We start from the raw sequence: 23,080 nt of genomic DNA, 5'->3' as shown, positions 1-23,080 counted from the left end.
ACCAGTTCTTCTTAATGATTATCATTTCCCAGCACAATGTTTTTCTGGCTTTCCCTACTTCGCGTCGTGACCGGGTCCGAACTCACCATGGACTGCAAGACCATGGAAAACCAGAAACCTTATCAAACATGTTTTGATAAATAAATGCTGATTAAAAAATGTATATGATCTGTCATCTAAATGTAACTTATTATTGCTTTTAAAAAGACTCGAAAGGCTTGAAAATCAAAGTTTAGGACTTAGGACTCGACTTGGAACTTGACAGTCTTGACTTGGGACTTAAGTACAAAGACTTGAGACTTACTTGTGACTTTCAAAACACTGACTTGGTCCCACCTCTGCGTACCCCCACGGGTACGTGGAAGAAGCTCAGGGGGTACTTGAAATTTTTTTTGGAAAAATACATTAAATATGTCATCGGGTACTGAATACAAAATAAATTGAATTAATGCTGAAATATAAACCAGTAAATACATTCATATAATAAAATTGGCATGCCTGACCTTACTTCATTTCAATATTTTTATCTTTTATATTATTATTATTATTATTATTATTATTATTATTATTATTATTATTATTATTATTATTATTGTTATTGTTGTTGTTGTTGTTGTTGTCAACCAAATTGTTTAAGCTTTGGTAACATTTTAACATTTCTACTTTATATTATTATTATTATATTATTTGAGTATTTAATAATTATTCTTTGTTGATGAAAGGTTCACTTTTTCATTCATGGCCATTTAATTTATTATGAAAGAGGGCGCTTCTCAATTTATATTTTGCACAAAATTTGCTTATAAAGATTTATTTTTAATATATTCAATTTAAATATATGTTTGTTTACAAAGTTTTGAAAATAAAAACAGACACTTTTGGCACATTAACACATTTTTCCAGTTTTTTTCAGTCAAAAATGCTGAAGCAAGAGTTGGGGGTACTTGGGTAAAAATATGAATTTCAGTGGGTACTCCACTGTAAAAAGTTGGAGAACCACTAATGTAGTCTACACGTTAATGGGTACATCATCGCCATCTACTGGTGAAGGTGCAGTACACTGTCTAACTTTGTACTGCAGGGGTGCCCAATCCTGGTCCTCGAGAGCCACTATCCTGCATGTTTTAGATGTTTCCCTCTTCCAGCACACCTGACGGTCGTTATCAGGCTTCTGCAGAGCTTAATGATAGGCTTATCATTTGAATCAGGTGTGTTGGAAGAGGGATATATCTAAAATATGCAGGATAGTGGCTTTCGAGGACCAGGATTGGACACCCCTGTTGTACAGCATATGTATTTCTGATAAATAAAACTAATATATTCAATCCCTTGAATGTCAGCGGTCAAAATCCAACAGTGTTGGTACTAACCATTGTATGAAATGTCAACAGGCTTGAAACGGGATTCTAGTGAATTGATATGTTTATTTCATGTCCTTGTCCACCACATTCTCAAATTTATCACACATATGCATCCATTTTAAGCGCAGCAAATCTGGCCAGACTGGCAGCCATAACTCAGGTAAATGCTGTGGCACTGTGCTGTGGTACCTGGTACCCACTGCACCAAGCCACAGCACCATGCGCTGTCTCTCTGGCAGCGGTGCCACAGCCACTGGAAGTAAGTCACAGGTACCAAAAATGAGCCACAGGCACCGAAAGTGAACAGGCACTGGAAGTGAACAACAGGTACCGGAAGTGAGTGACAGGCACTGGAAGTGAGCAACAGGCAGAAGTTTTTTTTTTTTTTTTTTTTCCAACTTTATTAATCAAAATCTGGTTAAACATTTCCACCATTTTCATACAAAAATTCTTATTTTCTCCAGACTGAGCAACATTTTCAAACTTAAGAGAACAATATTAATAAAGAACATCATAAAATAAAATAAAATAATTATCAAAATAAAGTCAGAGGTCTAATCAGGAATCAACAAACTTAAATTTTCATATACAATCAAAGCTTGTTTGGTTTTTACATGTCTTAATGTCTTTTTAAAATTTGTCATTTCATTTTTGTAAATTAAGAACAGTGGGGGGGTCTTTACAAATCTACATTTATGTACAAATTGTTTGGCCATAATAATCAGTGTTCTCTTTTTCTGTTTTCCATTATAATTCCAAATTTAATGTCTTTGTATTCCAATTTAGGTGATTGAGTGTCCTTTTCAGATGTCCAGTCTTGAAATGTTGTCCAAAATGTCCTGGTGTATGGGCAGTCAAAAAATAAATGTTCTAATGATTCAATTTCAAATTTACAAAAAACACAATTATTTTTCTCCATATTAAATCTTTGTCTCATAAAATCATTGCAAGGGTAAATATCATTTAGTATTTTAAAAAGAGTTTCTTTCGCTTTTGGGGGTATGGGTAGAGTCAGGTATTTGGTTCTAATCTTGATTATAATTTCTTTAGGAAAATCTTTTAATACATTTTTCCATTTCAATGGTAAGGGAAAAAGATTACATGTAAGGGCACCACGCAAGAATTTGTTTGTACATTTTTCTCCCATAAAATTAACATCATCTATAAAGAGTGACGAGATCCTGGGTATTCTGTTGTCATAAAACAACATTCCTTTGACCATGTTGGTCATGCCTTGTGGAATCGCTTCGATCACCACTAAGTAATGTTTTGTTTTGTTTTTTTTACAACACTTTAGATTAAATTTGTTAACAAAAACATCATACTCCAGCAACAGGCAGAAGTAAACAACAGGCACCGGAAGTGAGCCATAGGTGGTGCCAGTGCCTCAATATGTACCTGCTGTTTCTCACTAAATGTGCCTTTTCAAGGGCACATGGTGCTACATTAAAACCTGTTATATAGTCCTGTGTACCTCAGGGCATCATACTGGCATCATATGATCTACTTCTGTGATTTACTTGTGTCACTGTCAGTAGAATCTCCTCTTGTTGAATATAACATACAGGCTGTGGTGTGACTGCCAATAAATCTGGAGAATCATGTCATGAAAGCATCACTGTATGAAGAAACAATGTTATGTATTTGTTTGCTTACATACTGTTGTGCAGCCTATTGAATGAATAAGAGGAGGTAAACAAAAACAGGATGTCCTGATCCGACCATGTCACGTGTATCAGAGTTCAGCTCTGGCTTGGTTTAGATCAAATATATATTAAAAGTAGTAGATACCGAAGGAATCACGGACAAATTTACCTTACAATCCATTGAACTTTAACACACACAATTCAAACTAACCGCCGCACGTGAATCACCGGAGAGACCCCGGAACAAGAATCATTCACGCGTGACTTGTTCACATTTGGGTTGCCAGATCTAGAAATAACCTTCCCTTTATAGACAATCGAGGGATGTGGGAGGCTTGAAGCAGTATATTAACATTGTCTGAGAAACAATTTTGCTGAGGCCGCTTATGGAGTAGTTTAGAGGCTCTAATAATAATTCAACAACGACATTATAATAACCTGTAATATGATAATAGGCAAATAAAAGCTCATAATACAGCATAATCAGAGCTCCTTGATTCATTCACAAATTGTCTATGAATATATGTCGGCTATAAAAGTTGGCTTATAGTAAATCAGTTTTTATTTGTAGTTAGTTGCTCTGTGGATTCATAGCCAACTATTTCAAAACAATAAAATTAGGCTGGACACTAATCAGTCATTTTTCATTTTTGAATTCATGTTTCAACATTCATTAAAATCATAGGGTGCATTTGGGGTGAAAATCAGGAAATCACACATTTTATAATCGGCTTTTTTTTTTTTTTATAGCACTTTGTCTGATTTTCAGTTGGGCTTATCAATATTTTATGCCAATATTTAAGCTATAAAGGCTTCACAAATTTCAGTAAAAACTTGTATCCAAAAACAGCATATTACAGTTACAACTGAATAGGAATTATATGCGTAATGATAACTGAGTATTACTGTCCAGTATTAAATTTTGTTGTGTGGATCGTGTAGTTACCATCTCCCTGGAATACTGTTGACAGATTAGTCCTTCATCACTTGACGCTGACAAACACCACTTCATTTCTTGTAGTTATACCTTTATGACAGCAAATACAATAAAATGTTCATTCAAACTACTATTATTAAATGCACAATGTTTTGGTAACATGGACTTAATGGGCAATGCTGAAAAAATGGGCTTAGTCATTAGTGGTATTAGAATTTGAATTGAACTATATCAGCAGGTAATGGATGTTATTTCTTCACTGCAGGTGAAGAAGACTGAGCTAATGTGTTCTTTATAAGGGATATTTTGCCTAGAACACAAAGCTTTATGGGAACCATTGTTCACTGACAGCGTTAATTCATCAAAAGACTGAACTAAACATCTGGGAATGTGTTTAGACCTCTGTTTGCATGGCTGTGAGAGGGGGATAGGACAGGATATATCTGGCAACTACAGTCTGCCATCTTTGATTGTGCGACAGGCCGCGGCGCGAGCGGGGCCTCACTCAACTAGAAAAACGGTCTGGCACGAGATAACGGGTGGGGAGAGACACAGAAACACGGGAGGACCGCGCACCGGTTCCCGCAGTAACGGCCCAATACACAAGGAAAGAGTATTGGCTTGAAACGGCGCAGAAAATAGAACACACAACCCGTGCATGTGAAGAGCGGTTTGTTGGCAGCCAACGAGTAAAGTAGCTAACCACCGTTAGCCGAACTGGGTTAGCAGGCTAGCCAGCTTTTGTAATCCGCCGGCCAGACATATTCGTCCACCTAAACCAGGCCGAAACCGGATTTTTGTCAGGCCGCACAACAAGCTATTGGACAAAGAAGGCACCGGCGGTGGCAGGTGGGTGTGCATGTCATTAAAGTTAAAAATTACAAGTTTTTTTTTCCAGTAGCAGGTGTGTTAGTGCCCCTGCAACGCTAGCTGGTTAGCATGCTTTGACCACTGACGGGCTGAGAGTGGATGTGATGGCGACTAGTGAGAAACGAAACTATGCTAGGTAGTGATGGAAGCTGGTGGCCTGCTCTAAAACAGGACTATAATCTGGATAAGTCAAAATCTGTGTGATTGACAAGTGTGTAAGGTGACGTCTTTGCTATTAAATGTTGCTCTGGTAAAGTATATGTGCCGTGTCTGGTTGAGTTCCGGACGAAAGAGGGCCTGTGCTCCCTGCCGGTATGAACCACCCAGCCCACCAGTTGTTTGATTCATGGAACAGGGTAGCCTGCATACTCATCACTGGCACTGATTTACTGAGACAATACGGCATATAGTTTTGATTGTCATCGTTTAGATATCAACGTGACGTTTACTTTGGTTTATAAGACGCTTCAGTCACGTCTTTCCCAATGTTAAGTATTGCATGCTTGTGTCCACTGTTACACTCACTGGTCTTTATCTCTTGTAAATGAATCACACTTAATGGGCGACATTTTTATTGTATTAGTATGCACTTTCAGGGGTCTGGCAGGAGTCCTGTGTGAAGGACTGCAGTGATTAGTAAACTTTATTCTCAGAAGTAGACACTGACAGGAGGGTGTTCACAAGCAGCATAGCATTGCTTTATGAATCCTTGTATAGTAAGGAGAGTCTGCACATCTTCGAAACTTGAGGTACACCATTCAGGTTTTTAATTGACTTAGTGATCAGCCTGTCAGTGAATAATGCCCCATCAAACATCTGCTGCTGAAGATGGAAGAGTCTTTTACATTAGACCCAAGCATTAATTCAGAAAGGGATACTGTTATTGTGATACTATAAATGTTACACAGTCAAAAATCTAAATTTGCTTTCTGTCAACTAATTTTTCCATATTTTTTAAAAACATTTTCATCTGTATATCAGCCTGGCATTTGCACCAACAAATGTTTGATTTGTGCAGTGAATCTCCAGGTTAATCGCAGTGAATTTCCAGGTTATTGCTAGATGATTTGAAACTACAATCACTGTCCAGTTAATTGAGTTTTTAATTAAACCAGAAGTCTTTAGGGAGACCATCTAAGGTGTAGATTTGAGGTGGAGTTGGACGATCACAATAATCTAAGATTCCCTCCAATCGTTAGTACTTCATAAATATTTTCTGTTCAAAACACAATTTAGAAGCAGTGGTGTAGGTTTTGGAGGAAGTCCTTTGCAGTAACTCTCATCAAAGTAATGATAATTTGGCAGGTCAGTGTGTGTTCATGTTGTGTAGTAGATTGATTATATCATTTAGTATCCCTACAAGTTTAAGTAATTTTGTGTTAAATCTGTCAACAGTGATGGCAAAAAAAACATCCCCATATTTCATATACAGTAGACATTTTCATAACCTCTGTCATGTGATCCATTGTAAACAAATGAGTGCACACTGCAGGGTGAAGGCATCTGATTAAAATTGCAGGTTGAACCTGGAAAAAGATTTAAAGATATCCATAGTTTAGGTTCCAACCTGGCCCAGTTTTGTTGTAATATAAAGCGCTCACCTGAGTAAAAAAAAAATGACACACAATATGTATTTAATGAGTAATGCAAATGGGCATACTGTAATGAATGGATTATCAACCAGAAGATGTTGCAGGGGTGCAGGGTTGCACTGGAGGCCAGGTTATGGTGATCAGGGATTGCAATGTTACAATCTTTGAGAAGTATCTTCCTTTTGTTGTAGTCACTGGTGTACAATCAGAAACACAGGATTGTCTCCAACCTTCATCCCCTTTTCCTGGAGTGATGTAGATGGTTTAAATGGTCTTAGAAGGTTGACTTGATATTGTACAATTTGACCTCCCTTATACTGTTTGTCCCAAGGTAACTTGGCCCTTTGGGCTCTCCTGTGGTCTCATTTGGACAGGTAAATGAATTTGTGGACTGTGTACTGTGTTGCTTTGGGTGATCTGTCTGTATCATTGTTCTTTTTTTTTCTGGATGTTCCCCTTTCCTCAAACACATTTGTATGTGTTCTATGTCCTGATCACAAAATGTAGAATTTTTACTGATATTTGTCTTTTACTGCTGTCTAGTTTCAACTGAAGCATTAGTTTTAAGAAGCCCCACAATACCATTTCCCTAGTTTATACTGAAGTAAACAAAGCTGATGATGCTGCAACACATGTTTCACATAAGATGCCAGTGTTCCAGAGAAAGGGGCATGAAACAACAATGCTGGTGTCTAGTGCAGTGTACAACACAACATTTGGAACTGTAAGCATGCAGTGCATAGTACTGTAAACATGGAGAGTAAGGATTTCCCTGACCCTAGTGGCTCTAGTTGACAGTTGCATCTAATGTCCTTTAGGTTCGCTATAAATAGTTTTTTGTTTTTTTTGTTTTTGTTTTTTGTATAGATTTTAATTCTCCTGGTGGCAGATCACTTGCAGTACATCCACCTCTTGCCATGTTGGCTCTCCTTTTTACACATACTTCAGTTTAGCTCTGACTACTTCCAATCCCTGCCAATTAAAAAATATATATTTATATAGAGACACAGACAGGTGTCAAACAATGTCTCCTTTCCCCTGATTTGGTTGAAAAAATATATGAAAAAACCATATCATGACAGAATGACAAGACATATAGCTCGTGAAAAACCGGCCCAATACATAACCAAAAATGCTCACTGGTGATCACGTTCACTTATCTATTGGAATGAATGGCTCCTGATCTGCCACTAGGCTACTAAAGGATCGGACAGTGATGAAACCCACGTGACACAGAAACGGGAAATGACTCTAGTGCACCATCTGTTTAATGATCTGTCTTTGTCTCAATTTTCAGAGTACCATTCCCTGATCAATATCTGACCATCCTCCTGATTTCACTCTGGTGTGGGTATTGTTGTAATTATTCAGGTTTACCACATAGTTTGAGTTGAGACCATACAGAAAACCTTCATTGTTCACTCTCAACTAGCAAAACATCAGCAAATTAATTTAGATGACAACAAAACACTTGGATGTAATTTTTCAGGTTTCCATAAATTGTGCCTATTGTGATGGAACACAAAATTCATTGTTTGGTTCTGTATTTTATAGTATGGTTCAGTATGTTTACATCATAGCAGATGATAATATACCTACAAATAATAACCAGCTGCAAGATTTCTGGTTGTACAGATTTCACTTGTACAGCTTGACACTGCTTTACTCTCTTTTTGTCAACACCAACAACACTGGCTATCTTGGCATCTTTCTACTCTAGACCAGGGCTGAACAGTTTGGCAAAATTGTCATATTGTGATTATGGTAAAAAATGTAGCAAATTGTCAACTCACTTGTTTATCGAGGAAATCATGTGGATTACTAATTTTGAAGTATTTTTTAAATTTCTGCAATTAGGTCACCCTCAAAGCAGAATTATAAATGGCAGCCTTTTGCCATTCTATAATTTCACTGGCTGATTTTGCAATTTGGCTATTTGTGTGGACCCACTCAGAACTACATCTGAGTAGGTATATGTTATGTCCCACTCAATAATATCTGTTGTGATGTCTCTAAGATTGTGATCAATTTTAATTTAGCTTATGATCTCATTTCTTTAGAGAGGTCACACAGATCAAACACTGTCAAAACCTTTTCTCCTTCACTAACATTGGTTTTAAATGACCTGTTTATTAGTACAGTTCCAGAATTTTAGTGTTGCACTAATAGGTTTGTAACATGAACCTTGCTTGTGTGTGTAAAAGGGCTTGGTAAAAAAAATTGATTTGATCGATTTTGGGTCAATTTAATTTTGCATAATTGATTAAAGGTGGATGAGATCGATTTTTCAGAGCAGGACCCCAAGTACCTGACCCAGGTACCGCCGACATGGAGGGGTGACGGACTCCGGCTTGTGAGCCCCTTGGGGAGACAGAGCTTCTTGGTCTCAGTCGCGATGGTTTTTTCACAGGAGGGGCGTGGAGGAAAGGTGGGGAAAACCCCTCTGCAGGAGGTCCTCCCAGCCTCAAACTCAAACCCGCAACACGGAGGAACTGGCTGGCAGAGGCAGGTCGCGGAAGCTGGTCATTCTAGAAATATTAACTTTGATCACCTATGGCTGAGTGCGGAGTTAGAAGAATAGTAAGGCGGCAATCACAAAGCACCGCCCACCCTCCCCCTCCAGTGAGTTTCTTGTACCAAGGGCCCAACATGATTCTGTTTCAGGTGGACCAACATTGGTAGCAGTGCCCCAGGGTGATAGTAATGCGCCTTAAGGCTAGAAGCCACCAGCCATAAAACAGGATAAAGATGACGAAGTAGTCCGTTCTGAGCCACTGTAGAAACATGGCAATGTTTCTGTTCTGTTCATTATTTTAGAGCAGATTCAGCTATTTACTGCTGAAATGTTGTATTTATTTCCTTTCTAATATTAATATTGACTCCATGTTGCATGGCCGCGGTAGTCAAATCAGGTTACAGCTCAAAATTGTACTTTGGTATCACTAAATGAATCTGAATCAATCAGTTAATACTGAATCGAATCAAATCCTGATTAATCGATTCAGAACCTTATGAATCGAAATTGAATCAATTAAGGAAATTGGCCATGATACCCAGCCCTAGTGTGTAATGTAAGTTAATCATACATGATTACTAATATTAGCACAGTGTCTGCACACCTTTTAATGCTAATCCTGTTGGCATGCTATACTGCAGTACACTGCAAAGCATTCAAGATGGAAAGATTTGTTCCAGGTGCATGAATATGAGCACATAAAGACATCTGATAATACATGTACCATCACACCACTAATTCCTGTTCATCTGTTACAGTTAGGGAATAATTGTGCTAGAACATATTAATATGTTATGGTTAATTTTAAAGCACTGTCACTTGTTTGTGTACTTGGTTGTAGCTGATCACTACTCGGTCACATCCAGTCTCCTCTGCAAAATGTTAAAGTCACACTCAACTCATTTTTGTAGCTTGACTCTGTCCTTATTGATTTTTTTTTTTTTTTTTTTTGCTGTAAAATATGTTCTAGGACCAAGGTTGCTCAGTAGTGTACACTGCTTTATGTTGTTCTGAAATAAGGGAACAGTAGATAATCAACAAACTAGTGTCTGGTGTCATTAAAGTTGAATAAGTTTCTTATATCCTTAAATTTTCTCTTGTGTTCTATGTTAAACACAGACTGGGACCTAATGCATAGATTGTACCTTTCCATTAAAGCCAGGGTCTTACTACACCTCTGAAGGGCCTGGGCTGTGTTCAGCATCATCTGACAGTGCATTTTGGAATGGAGACTCGTGCGCTGCACAGTGTGTGGTACTGATAGACCTTCCACATACTAGATAAATTTGTTGTCGGAGTTGCTTGTCAGATGGATCATGAAGATCCTGTTAATAAATTAATAACATAATTGTCAAAAACTGTCCTTCTTGGCTAACATTCATTATTCATGCCAGAATATTAGTGTACTATCAGTTCTAATTGGCATTAATGTTGCTATGGTTAAGTCAGTTTAAAGTTATTATTTAGTGTCTGTGCTTATCGGACATGTTCACATAGTCTTTAAGTAGACTAAGAAATACAAGCACTTTTCCAAAGCAACAATGCAAAACACAGTGTTGGAATGTATAAACATTGTTGGTTAATTATAACAGTCCAGCAGGACAAATTTAGCCACTGCACTGTTTATGTAATTAATGAGAAACACTGTAGCTGTCACACAACATATGTACAGTTTGGAAGACGTGGATTAGTGTGAATTTGATTAGTGATTAGTTTCAGGGTTTTTTCTAGGTATTGTCAAAATACTTAAGTAATATTGGTACAATTGACCCATCACACCACTGCCTAAACCACCAGAAACTTGGGTGAAAATCTCTTGGTAGTTATAGTTTGTTTACATTTTCTGTTAATTGGAAAATGAAAATAATCATTAGTTATAGGTCTTTAAGATTAGTGTATGCATATTGTTATTATTAGTAATAGTAAATATTGTAATACTATAATGAGACTAATACTATAAAAATGACATAAAATGAAGACAAGGGGCGCCATCTGTTACAGCTTTTCATGTTCATCTATGATTGTTTTCCCTTTAATAAAGTAGTTTTCCTTAAAGTGAAGGGGATAGATATTTTAATTCTGGCTTTATACATCTTTGCACAGCTAATAAAGAATCTTGTTTTTGCAGCCAGGGTAATTGTAATTGATGGGAAGTTGTTACATTTGTAAACTTGTTACTGAGTAAAACACAGGCTTGATGTTTGGTGTCTGTCTGTAACTGGACGTTTGTTATTAAGTTCTCAGCTGCATTTGAGATGTCAGCCACCCAAAATGCAGAGACACTGTTCCACCATTGCTCTGTTAATAATAAATGACCTCTTTGTGACTTAGGATAGCTACCACAGCCCCAAACATGCCTTGTCTTTCTGTCCTTGATATTCTTGGAACTCTGCTCCTTTGTAATTCTGGTCTTAAATAGTCTGGCTCAGAGGATATAATAATCTAGTCTTTTGGTGACTATTTCAGTTGGCATTCTCACATCTCTTGCTGTCTATGCGGAACTATTTTCACAATCTGTTACTTGCAGAGTGGGGTGAATTTTGATTAGGATACGTGTCTTTTTAGGTGCTGTTTTGTGTTTCTTGGATTTAGTTATTTTAAAGCCACAGCTCACCTATCAATGTACTGATGTTCCACAAGTTATCCCCAACAGAAATTTAGTCAGACGCTGATGCTGCATCCTGTACTTAGTGCCCCCAAGGATGAGTGTGGTTCATCGGAGGAATTGCATAGTACCAAAACAGCCCTGTTTCAGACTGGTAATGGATTTCGCTAGACCTATTTCCTGTGCTTGCTCAGTGTCCAGGCAGGTCTGGCTCTGCAAGACTTTCAACCACTCAAACTTTCATTCTAAACCGAGCTCAGTAATTTTTTTTCTCCAGATTTCAATTCCTTGAAAATTAACTGTCTGCTGATCATGTCATTAATTTTGTTGAAAATAAAATATAAATAAACTAACTGTTATTTAGAAGAACATTTTATCTCCTCCCACATGAGTTTCTGACACATATCATTAACTGAAGATACTTGATACCTGTGCTATGCAGTTCATTTGTTTTTATTTTTATCAAAACTCAGACATTCCTGTCGGTCTGTTCACAGGAAGAACACAAACCTTTAATAAGCTGGAATTGTTTAGATAGGTTTTTATTTATTTGTGGTCGAAGATGAAATGACTTTGGAGGCTTTGCATTATTCCTGCATTTTAGTTTTCATCAATCTGCAGGCTACTAGTCATAAGTTGTTCACTTATCTAAATGATTACTTGATCTGCTTGATGGATGTCATGCAATTTGTGTGGATTTTTTTGGACTTTGTGCACATTGACAGGTGATGTTTTTTTTTCCAGCTTGAATTATTGCATTGTGATTAACACTCAGTTTGTTTGCTTTGGCAAAATGTTCAAGAATACTTAACATGAAAGTTGTGAAGTGTTTGTAAGCATCAAAAGTTGATCCAGTTTTTCATTAAAGTCAATTTCCACTGATTCTTCATCTTGTGTGTTTTTTTTGTCCTATAGGAGGCTGGTTCTGGGGGCGAGGCCAAAGGACCAGACTCAATGAGTTTCCAGCGAAATGTCCGAGAAGTCAGGGCAGAGCACCAAGGCAAAGGATGGCAAAACAAAGTATGCAACCCTTAGCCTCTTCAATACCTATAAGGGCAAATCTCTGGAAACCCAGAAAACTGCAGGTAAGTTTTGACTACTCTAACCTCAAACAAATTGCCAACCCAATGTACACTACAGAGAAGTAGACTTGACAGCAAGATCTAAAGGGCTGTTAGAAGGTATATGCGTTTGTTTTGACTTTTTTTTTTTTTTTTTAAACTTCAGCTGATCTAGACAGTTAAATTGTCTGTGTTCTGAATTCACCATCAGGCCATACCATGGTCTAAATATTCTGCATTTCCTGGTGGGAATATGATATTATTTTGAAAATAAATAAAATACTGTCTAAAGAATATGAAAAAGTAAACCTTTAAGGCTGCTCCACACAAACCTAGCTGTTCTCTAAATGAAATGTTTCTTCTTTTCAGTGGCTGCCAGACATGGGCTCCAAAGTTTGGGCAAAGTTGCTGTCAGCCGCCGCATGCCCCCTCCGGCCAACCTGCCCAGCTTGAAGGCGGAGAATAAGGGAAACGACCCCAACGTCAACATTGTTCCCAAGGACGGCAGTGGCTGGGCATCACGTAGTGAGGCAGGGGACGAGAGGTAAATTAAATACAAGGCATACACACTTGATAATGTTGTCACTTACTGAAAGTAAGTACTGCTGTTTTTATCAGAGGTCTTAATGAAGGTGTATGTTACTTGGAATTATCACCCCAGCAGGCATAGAGATCTGTTGTTTTCTTACTAATGAGCAACTAATCCTTTTTTATGTGCTACAGGCAACAGGAGACTCCTCCACCCCAGAACAAACCACCAGTGATCCAGTCACAAGAGCTTTCCATTGGGGGCAGTCGCTCTTGGGCTAACAGCAAGCAGACACAGCTAGACGGTAAAAAGCTCTCCATTTCTTTGTGACGTGTGCATTATTTTTGTAGTAGATGTAATTGCCTTCTTTGCAGTAATCCTGGATTTAACACTTGACTACATCCCTCACTTGAGTCCAAACAAACATGGTTTAGCCATTAAAGTCTATATGGAATCCAACCTATTTAATCAACTAGATATGATGTTTGGGGCTGAAGGGGTGCTTTACACCAACTGAGGATTAGACCTTTTAAATTCTTTTCAGCAAGCCACAATTGTATTATTTCAATCTTGTGATTTGTGTGTGTTCATAATATTTTGGTGTTGCGCAGGAGCTCCTCGTGTAAGCAGCCATTTTCACCAGGAGTTTCCCAGCTTGCAGGCAGCTGGTGAAGTGGAGAAAGGAGACAGTCCAGAGGAGGAGCCTTATGGACCAGGCCCCAGTCTCAGACCTCAAAGTATGGGCATACTATGCACCTCAACAGCATCTACTTCTATGTCTGTAAGCCTAACAATGAGGAGCTAGATGAGGCATACACTCAAAATCTGCTTTCGTTATTTTGTTTTTAGATGTTGGCAGTTGGCGTGAGGGTGGAGGCAGGAATTTGAACACTGCACCCAGCCCCCCAGAGATGGACAACAGGGCTGCGGAAGAGGGTAGTGCAGGCCTTGTTTCGTCTTCACCACCTGGGGAAGCTGATGAAACTGCCCGAAATGTGACTGCAGACGGTCAAAGGGAGAAAAGGGATAGCAGAGATAGGTTGCCCCCCTCTGGTCCTCCTCAGCCTAAACTCAATGGGGGGCAGCAACCTCCTGCTGGGGTGCCAACTCACTTTGACCCTGCTTTTAGGAGCATGATGCCACCCTATGTAAGTCACCAGGTTGTGGACTTGGAGAATGAGGATATCACAATTACAATGCCTTGTTCCTCTTCATTACCCTCAGGTGATGAGTTGTGTCTCTGTATTGTAGATGTTCCACGCATATCCTCAAATGACTTTTGGCCCTGGACAAGGAAACTTCAGATATCCCGTACCACAAGATGGAGCAAAGTGAGTTCACAACCTAAAGGATGAACCTGAGAGAGCCCAGCATGAATGAAAACAATTTTATATACTTAAGTTTAACACTTTACAAATGCATTCTCAGTTTTTTTCTTAATTTTATAGCTTAAGCAAGTCATCCCACATTTAGCAAACAGCAGGGCTACATTGGTATAAAAAGTCTTTTCTTTTCCAGCTACATATGCAAATATTCAAAATTTAGATGGTCAGACTCATCTTATGAGCCTCAGTAGTCTTGCATATAATTTAGTAGTGATAATTCTTTCATTGTTGATGAGATCGCATCCTGAACTTTTCTGTCTGAATGATTAAGGGGCCCTCGAACAGCACGATCTCAGCAGCCACCACCTCAGTCTTGGCTCCAGGACCCAGACAGACCTTCTATCATCAGTGCCACAGAACTGAAGGAGCTGGACAACTTAGACACTGATGCTGATGAGGGTTGGGCAGGTGTGTGGTTTAAAAGAAACAGTGAAATGTAGTGAAAGGGCACTTCATAGTTGTTCAAGCTTCAACTGCCTTTTCCCGTCTGCATTCTAGGAGCTCAGATGGAGGTGGACTACACAGAGAAACTAAACTTCAGCGATGACGAAGAGAACCAAGCTGCTAAAGACAAAGGAGAAAACTGGTATTTCATGATAAAATAACTGTTGACAAAAAAAGAAATAATGTTAACTGAATGAATGGCTTTCCATTTCGAGCATATCTAGTTGTTTGCTTGTGGGTTCTTATAATCAAGATTCAGGATGGTATTTTATTGTCTTGGTGCATAGGTATTGAGAAGTCAATGACTTGTAATGGGAATTGCATTTAGGGCTACCACGATGATGAAACTTTAGATGACAAATGTGAGATGGATCAATGCGATTAACAATGTAATTTCTTTCACTTCATTTTGAGTCAAGTCAGTCAATAACAGTGCAGCCTATACACTTGTTTACTTTAACCATATTCTTTAATGAGGCACCCATTTCTGTAGTCAGTGTTTCACCTGCAGTAGATCAAGATTTTTGTTCTTTCATCGTTTCTGGAATACTGTTTAAGTTGCTGGTACGTATACAGCAGTGCATCACTTTTTTTTAATGCTCAGCTGTTTGTTGACATACAGTAAATGGTTTCTTTATTTATCTTCCCTTGAGATGGAACACATAAATGCCTGACAAACAAAAAACAAAGTGTGAAGATGTGAAAGACGTAAAACACATAAAAGCTTACTCTGTACCAGGGCAGTTCATGCAGATTCAGTTAGGCAGGTGCAGCATTAAGTAATATTAGTTGGGTAATGCATTATTGCGAGGGCCAAACATTTTTTCTTTCTACTTATATTTAAGAATTGTACCTTTGTTTATCAAGTTCGTCCCCTGCTGCTCTTTATAATTACATGCAACGTCGTTAAATGACATCTGGATGTGTTTTATGAGCATTCGGGTACAGTACTGTAACATGTTGAATATAGAGGAATGAACAGAATTTAGCCTAGAAAAGGTAAAATTATGTCACTTGAAAAGCTATTTATTGGTATTGAACTCTGGAATAAAGATAGCATTTATTTTCTATTTGTATTTTATGCTTTCTAAGCAAAATTTTAGAGAGCAGATTTGACATGAATACTTTGAATACAACATATAAACTATAAAGAATACAATGCCTATTACTTAAATATTGGAAGAAATTACTGACCATGATGGGTACCAATACAAGCAAATCAAAATGGAGGGTGTAACAAACTGATGTAATTAATGGAAACTTGAAGAAAATGAGCATCAAAGAATTAACACAGAGTGAAAATCTTCAGAAGCAATAGATGATTGGGTGCAACCTCATGAATGACTTACTAATTTTTGTGTTTTTAGTAAACAGGAAAGTTCATTTGATAGGCTTAATGTATCTTGTTGGCTTTAGAGCTAAATAGAAATTCAGATTTTTTTAAAAAAATTTTCTCCTTCATATTTAAAGTTTTTTTTTTCTGTATATTTGTAATGTAACCATTTTGATATTATTTTCAGGGAATGGATGGGTAAAGTGGACCGTATAAGGTCTCGACCAACAGACAGTCAAGAGGGATGGAAGGAGGGATCTGACAGCCGTGGTGGCAGTAAAAGCTTGTGTGCTGACAATGTTGATCCCAGAGCACCATCACCTGGGAGCATGGGGCAGTACACTAAATCAGCTGCTGCACAGGACTACCAGGTAAACCTGATGGGCGATACGAAAAATCATGTTATGCTACACTGGGTATGGTTCAGTGGTGGAGAATCCCTGATCCATAAACTAAAAGTCCTGCCATGTATTGGTTCTACCTGTTGACCTAACACAGGTGATACCATTAAGTATCCCATGTACCTGGATGAGGAGTTGTGCCCATCAAAATGGGCTGGTTCAGTGAATGGTTGGAACAAATACATGGCAGGACTTTTACTTTATGGAGCTGGGATTCTCCACCACTGGTATGGTTACATGATATTTTTTAAATCTGATTTATTTTTCCAGAAGAAATTAATTCGGAACTAGAATATTTTCTCTTCTGTTTACATGGAAATGTTAAACCCGAATAAAGGTTTACATGAGAAACGTTTATTTGGTTCTTGCAGCCCTTCAGTTAGCTTAGCATAGTCTCTGCATTTCTATGGTCACATGTAGACAGTTTTTTAAAGGTGATTTGTTGTCTTTTGTAAGTGATTTTCTGAAATCCGAGTCTCCCTAATTATTTCTTTAGATCCGTGACTTACTGCACTCACACAGTCTTGGGACTGTTGTGTTGACGGAAGCTGGAAAATGTTTTTGTTGGAAGGAATGTGTGCGCTAAATTAGCTTTGCTTTACCATTTGAGCTTTGCATTAGTTTTTATTTCCCAAGATTTTATTACTGCAATAAGTTACATCGCCATGATTTGAGCCTCAATTGGTGATCATATTGACCCCATCGGACTAAAGTAATGATTGGGGAGAATTGAATTTCACAAAATCACTCATAAAATACTCGAAATCACCTATAAAAGCCTGGCTACGTCTGACCATAGAAATGAAGCAATTATGCTAAACTAGGCTAAGCTAACAGAAGGGCTGTGAGAATAAGGCAATCGGTACACTGCAGTGCAAACTGATTTGCCCACTTATCGAACTCATTAGTGCATGACAAGTGAATTAATAAAAAACAAATGGTGAACTATTCCTTCAGGGTTTTAGAGGCTGGTAGATACCATCAGAATAGCCCACTGGAACGGTTTGGGTTGACTAGACTGCATTGCATATTCTTCCGCCAGCACAGAATGTGTGCGTCATCGCGACAGGACAAGACAATGAGCATGCGCAGAATGGCAGGAATAAAGTCCAAACGGAATAAAAGGTTTACATGTCTGAGGAATAATTTAGTTCGGAATAAAAAGTGGATTAAACCAGTGACTTTATTCGGGTTTAAATTTAATCTGAACTATTCTTTTTCAACTGGACTAAGGTGTTTACATGGGCATCTTAAACAGGATCTAACGTTTAATCAGATTAAACCAGGAATAAAAATTGTCATGTAAACGCATGGACTGTTTCATTTAGGTAATCTGTGCATCTGGTTTTTTACTGTCTAGGGTGGTGGCCGGTCAGTAGGTGGAGCTTCACGTGGTGGCAAACCATTGGCTACAGCAGCACCAGGTGCTGATGAGGACTCTGAGGCCTGGCGTCAAAAGCGCAAGAAGCCCTCTGAAGTTTCTGAAGCTGTAGAACGAGCACGACGGAGGAGAGAGGAAGAGGAACGGCGGATGGAAGAACAGCGACTTGCTGCTTGTGCTGAAAAACTTAAGCGTCTTAATGAAAAACATCGCCAGGCAGCTGAAGCAAAACCCCCCTCCACTCCGACCACCAATGATGAAGCTGGAGCTTCCTGTGAGGAAAATTCCTCATCAGCTCCTGTGTCCAGTCCCGCGCCTTCAATCCCACCTTCACAATCACAAGCCCCAGTCATGCAGCCTGCTCTTCCCGAGAGAGCGGACCGAGAAAGGGATAGGATCGAGCAAGAACGAGATGGGACTGAACAGAATATAGATGAAGTTCACCTGGTTCGTCCAACCAGCTCCCCAGTCCAAAGATCTGCAGCCATTGAACCTCAGAATGAGGGAGAGAGCACCTTGACTGAGGTGGGCCCAGTAGTGGAAGACAAGCAAGCTGACAGGACAGCAGTGCCTATCCGAGACTATTTTAACATGGAGGACAACAGAGGTGAACCAGCTGATTTTTTTTTTTTTTTTTTTCCCCTATAGTTGTATGTAACTGAATGTTGATTGGTTTGTGCAGTCCAGTGGTCATTTCATGTCATACATCAAATACCTTTGTTTTTGGTCTGTAGTGGATGAGCCCCACCTGTCCCTGCCTCACATGGACACACCCAGTAGCGACGAAGTACCTGTGGCTTCACCACAACTGGAGGGAGAAGCAGCAGCTGCTCTGCGTCCATCTTTAACCTCAGGCTATTCCAAGCAGTTCCAGAAGTCTTTGCCCCCTCGTTTCCTCAGACAGCAGGTAAGGTTATCACCATCTATTTGTGCTAATTACACATACCTATTATTGTGATTAGATACCCCTAATATATTTAGATCATTCACACAGTAAAAAAAAAAGCAATGTTTTAAAACATGTATGCAGTTAATAAATTGAGCCCAAGTGTTATACTATTATTCTCTCTTGATGGTGTTTGTAGGAGCAGATGAAGCAGCAGCAATGGCAACAACAGCAGCAGCAGAGTGGTGGCTCAGTGTCCCCATCGGGTGGTGGTGGAGTTCCAGGTACCCAGCAGCAGCAGCAACAACAACAGCAGCAGCACCGCTCCATGTATCAACCAATAGGCCCTCATCACCAGCACCTGGCCTCTATGGGCTTTGACCCCCGGTGGCTGATGATGCAGTCCTACATGGACCCTCGCATGATATCAGGACGTCCTCCCATGGATATGCCAGCTAACATTCACCCTGGTAGGGAGATGCATTGGATTAAAAAATGTTTTTCATAGAGTAATGTGGCTGAGATGTGGATATGCAGGACAATCTGATCAAAATGGTTTTTCCTCTTTAGGGAGAATGCCTCCTAAACAGATAGTGCGCAGAGAACCTGGTGACAACTCCAGTTCTAGCTCTGACTCCTTTGACCACTTGACCCGACCAATTCGTGACCATGGCTTGCCCTCAGACTCACGGATTGTGTGGGGTTCAGACGCTTATCCACAATCGGAGCCCTTGCCATCGGTAACTCCTCCAAAAGGACGGGATGAGAACAAGGAGCCACGGTAAAAACAATGAATAAAATGATACAGTCCATGAATTAAATGCTGAATAAATATATAAATAGATGGATGAAATATCACAAGGAAATCTTGTAGTAATCTTCTTTTTGTTATTTCACATTCATCATTATATTACGGAATTTATTTTTCAACAGGATTGATGCTGGATTGGATCTGGACAGGGGTCTGCCAGCTATGTACCCCCAAGACCATGGTTCATTGGACTCGCGCAAAAATAATTTCTTCCGGGACCCCACTGAGTCCTTGTCTGCATTTACTCCAGGGCCAGAGGATGGACCTGGACCTTTAGACAGGGTCCCTGTAGGCTCTGGCTTTGATCATGAAGAGCCAGGTCTACCAACTGGAGAAGAAGTAGAAGCTTTAGGTCAAGCTATGCTCCAAAGGAGTGTCTCGCAGGGCTCCAGTCATTCTCTTAAGCTGGATGAGCCTAGGTTTGATGGGCTACCCCTTGGAACAAAATCATTAGAGCTTCAGGAGTCAGGGGAAAGGGCTGATGAAAAGCCCCAGAATGATCTCTACCCCCAACCTGCAGTGACAAGCAATAGAGCCACACCTCCTGCTGATGGACTGCACAAACAAGAGAAGCTGCCTCTTCCAGCCCCTAGCAAGCAGAAAGCTGAGCTACGCTGGGGTGGAAGATCTGGTCCTGGGCGCAGAGAAGGACCAGGGGGTGAAAGACCTCTCCGCAGGTCTGGGCCAATAAAGAAACCAGTGCTTAGGGACATGAAAGAAGAGAGAGAGCAGAGAGAAGAGAGGGAGAAGCGCCATGAAAGAGGGGAGAGAGGAGATAGATCTAAAAAGGATCAGTCATCCAAAGCTCCTTCTGTAGCTGCTGCTGTGTCTGAGGGGTCTAGACCCCAGGGGGAAGGGAAGAGAGAACCTGCAGACATTGAGGAAACTACCACTGGCCTCCAGAGAAGCAGAGACTCTCAGCCTTCATCAGGAGTGCCAACTTCTTCTTCTCAGGAGGAGAAAGCAGATAAACCACCCAGTCACGACAAACATCCAGAACCAAAACTACCCTCCAGGAAAGAGTCCAATCTTCCTCCACGTTCATACCGACGAGAGGAGAGAGAGAGGGAAAGAGAGAGGGAGAAGGAAATGGAGAAAGACAGAGAAAGAGAATGGCCAGCTGATTCAAGCTTTAAAGGACGCGGTAGAGGCGAATATTACTCTAGAGGCCGGAGCTACAGAGGGACTTACAGTGGCAGAGGCAGAGGGAGCCGTGGTCGAAGCCGGGCAGAGTATCCTTACCGAGAGCCACGGTCACGTTCTGATCTACCTTCTGCTGGTGGTGCTGCTGCCTTTCGAAATAGGGAGGAAAGTGAGACACGTAGCGAGAGCTCAGACTTTGAGGTCATACCAAAACGCAGACGCCGCAGGGGTTCAGACACTGACTCTGAAAGTGAAGGTGGACGGGAGTCTGCCAGTGACACTGGACCATCTGATCGTGAACCTAGCACCAAACCTAGCCGTCCGCTGAGGAGAGAACTGCCTGGGGAGGCCCGGTCTGGCTCTCATAAGCCAGGCTTTGGACCTCCTTACATTGGAGACAAAACAGGATCCAGAGGAGACGATGAAAGCAGGCCCAAGCCAGGATTCCTCCCTAAAGGAGAGCCCTCTCGACGAGGAAGGGGGGGATTATATAGTAGAAGAGGTGGAACGAGAGAACGTGGAGGCCCTCGCTCAGCACCACTACGACGACCAGCTGCTAGAGAGTCATCGTCTCAGTGGCCCTCAAAACCCATGGAGACATTTAGACCTGAAGATGCAGAGTCCACACCAAGATATGACAATCCTCCATCTGACCGACGACCCCCTAAGTCTGACAGCAAGAAATTTGGTGATGGAGTCCCTCAGAGTAGTAGAGAAAGACCTCGTCGATCCAGACCTGCACGTCCCCCCAGGCAAGACAAGCCCCCACGCTTCCGACGGCTGAAAGAGCGAGAGGCTGCTGTGTTGGCTAGTGGAGAAACGGCTCCCAGTCCTCCAGTACCTTTACCCCCAGTGCCTGCTGCTGCTGCTGCTGCTGCTGCAGCTGCTGTCCCAAGTAGTGCCCCTGCCTCAACCTCCCTCTCCCCAACGCTTTCAAGAGCTCCAGGAACTCCTGTAACTGTGCCTGCAGAAGTAGCTGCAACAATGCCTACACCTGACCTACCCTCTCCCATAGAAGCATCTTTGCCCGACACTTGCAGCCCAGCTGTCACTGCAGTTGGCACAAAGTCCCCTGACTTGTCCAACCAGAATTCATCAGATCAAGCCAATGAAGAATGGGAGACTGCTTCTGAGAGTAGTGACTTCAATGAAAGAAGAGAGCGAGAAGAACGAAAAGGAGCACTAGAGACTAATAATGAAGCAGCCACTGCTTCTGCCCCTGCACCCCCTCCCCCACAGGGGTCTTTGACCCCAAGTAAAAGTCCCCCTGATGGAGGTGTGACCCCAAAACGTGAGGGTGTGCCTCCAGCCAAAAGGAGCTTCTCGAGTCAAAGGCCTACAGAAAGACAGAATCGTAGAGGGAACAGCGGAGCCAAACCAGGTCGCAGCTACACAGGAGGAAAGGGGGACAGGAGGGGAGGGGCAAAAGCAGGTCGCAAAGGGTGAGTTTAAAACAAGTAGGCTTTTGTCTGTTTTGAGGCATTTACTTTGTCTGCTTAAATTAACACTTGCACAATGAAGTCTACTCAGTGGGTGACAACTCCTAGAATAACACACATTTATTCACACAAAATAAGGCCTTTGTTTGATTTTGCACTGGTGTTGTTTAATGCAGTTGTGCATTTGGCAAAATTCCACCTTTCCTGTACACTGTTGTTATCGTTGTACCATTTCCACAGGTTTCTCTCCTAAATATGTTATTTCTTTACACTTTTGAACTAGAACAGTGCCTTGGTATTGTGGGGGTTTTGTGGGAGAAAAGTTTAGAAAGGCACTTAATTTTTTTCTGAATGAGATCCAGAATGTTAACAGATTATTTTGTCCCATTGTCCCACAGTGTAAGCCTTATCGACATTGTTGCTATGTCACATGTTAACTTGGTCCTAATTATTTATTGATTTTTTTCTTTTTTTCCTATGTCCAACGTGCACCTCAATTGCAGCCCTGCTGCACAGCAGAACTCTGACGCATCAGCACCAGCAGCTGGAGGATCAGCCCAGAGGCCTGCAAAAGAACAGACTTCCCGCCGTAAAGATGACTCCAAACAGGCTGCGAAGAAGCCTAAGGAGAATGCACTGTCCCAGTTTGATCTAAACAATTATGCCAGTAAGTGGACACATTTATAATCTGTCACTTGGATTTTACCAATACACCTTGATGGCCCACTTGGTTCCAGGTGC

At 40.6% G+C, this 23,080-nt stretch overlaps 1 protein-coding gene across 2 annotated transcripts in view; it reads left to right on the top strand.

Annotated features, from left to right (window-relative positions):
• Window positions 1–4,414: 4,414 nt before the first annotated feature.
• Window positions 4,415–23,080, top strand: part of prrc2c (proline-rich coiled-coil 2C) — a 30,346-nt gene continuing 11,680 nt past the window's right edge. The window contains exons 1-16 of one of the 2 annotated variants that reach the window (XM_030131373.1): window positions 4,415–4,793; window positions 12,442–12,611; window positions 12,957–13,131; window positions 13,311–13,420; window positions 13,728–13,853; window positions 13,966–14,264; window positions 14,368–14,447; window positions 14,773–14,909; window positions 15,000–15,087; window positions 16,466–16,649; window positions 18,040–18,667; window positions 18,795–18,967; window positions 19,146–19,416; window positions 19,517–19,727; window positions 19,880–22,342; window positions 22,843–23,006. In XM_030131373.1, coding sequence (XP_029987233.1) covers window positions 12,497–12,611; window positions 12,957–13,131; window positions 13,311–13,420; window positions 13,728–13,853; window positions 13,966–14,264; window positions 14,368–14,447; window positions 14,773–14,909; window positions 15,000–15,087; window positions 16,466–16,649; window positions 18,040–18,667; window positions 18,795–18,967; window positions 19,146–19,416; window positions 19,517–19,727; window positions 19,880–22,342; window positions 22,843–23,006 — 5,224 coding nt within the window. In that variant the 5' untranslated portion in view covers window positions 4,415–4,793; window positions 12,442–12,496. Of the gene's footprint in view, window positions 4,794–12,441; window positions 12,612–12,956; window positions 13,132–13,310; window positions 13,421–13,727; window positions 13,854–13,965; window positions 14,265–14,367; window positions 14,448–14,772; window positions 14,910–14,999; window positions 15,088–16,465; window positions 16,650–18,039; window positions 18,668–18,794; window positions 18,968–19,145; window positions 19,417–19,516; window positions 19,728–19,879; window positions 22,343–22,842; window positions 23,007–23,080 lie in introns of those variants that run through there. The other variant, XM_030131374.1, reaches the window with a different exon arrangement.

The sequence above is a fragment of the Sphaeramia orbicularis genome, chromosome 4, assembly GCF_902148855.1.
Source record: "Sphaeramia orbicularis chromosome 4, fSphaOr1.1, whole genome shotgun sequence".
Classification (NCBI taxonomy): Eukaryota; Metazoa; Chordata; class Actinopteri; order Kurtiformes; family Apogonidae; genus Sphaeramia; species Sphaeramia orbicularis.
Note: the sequence above shows the minus strand (reverse complement) of the source record. Positions and strands in the feature narration are given on the sequence as shown.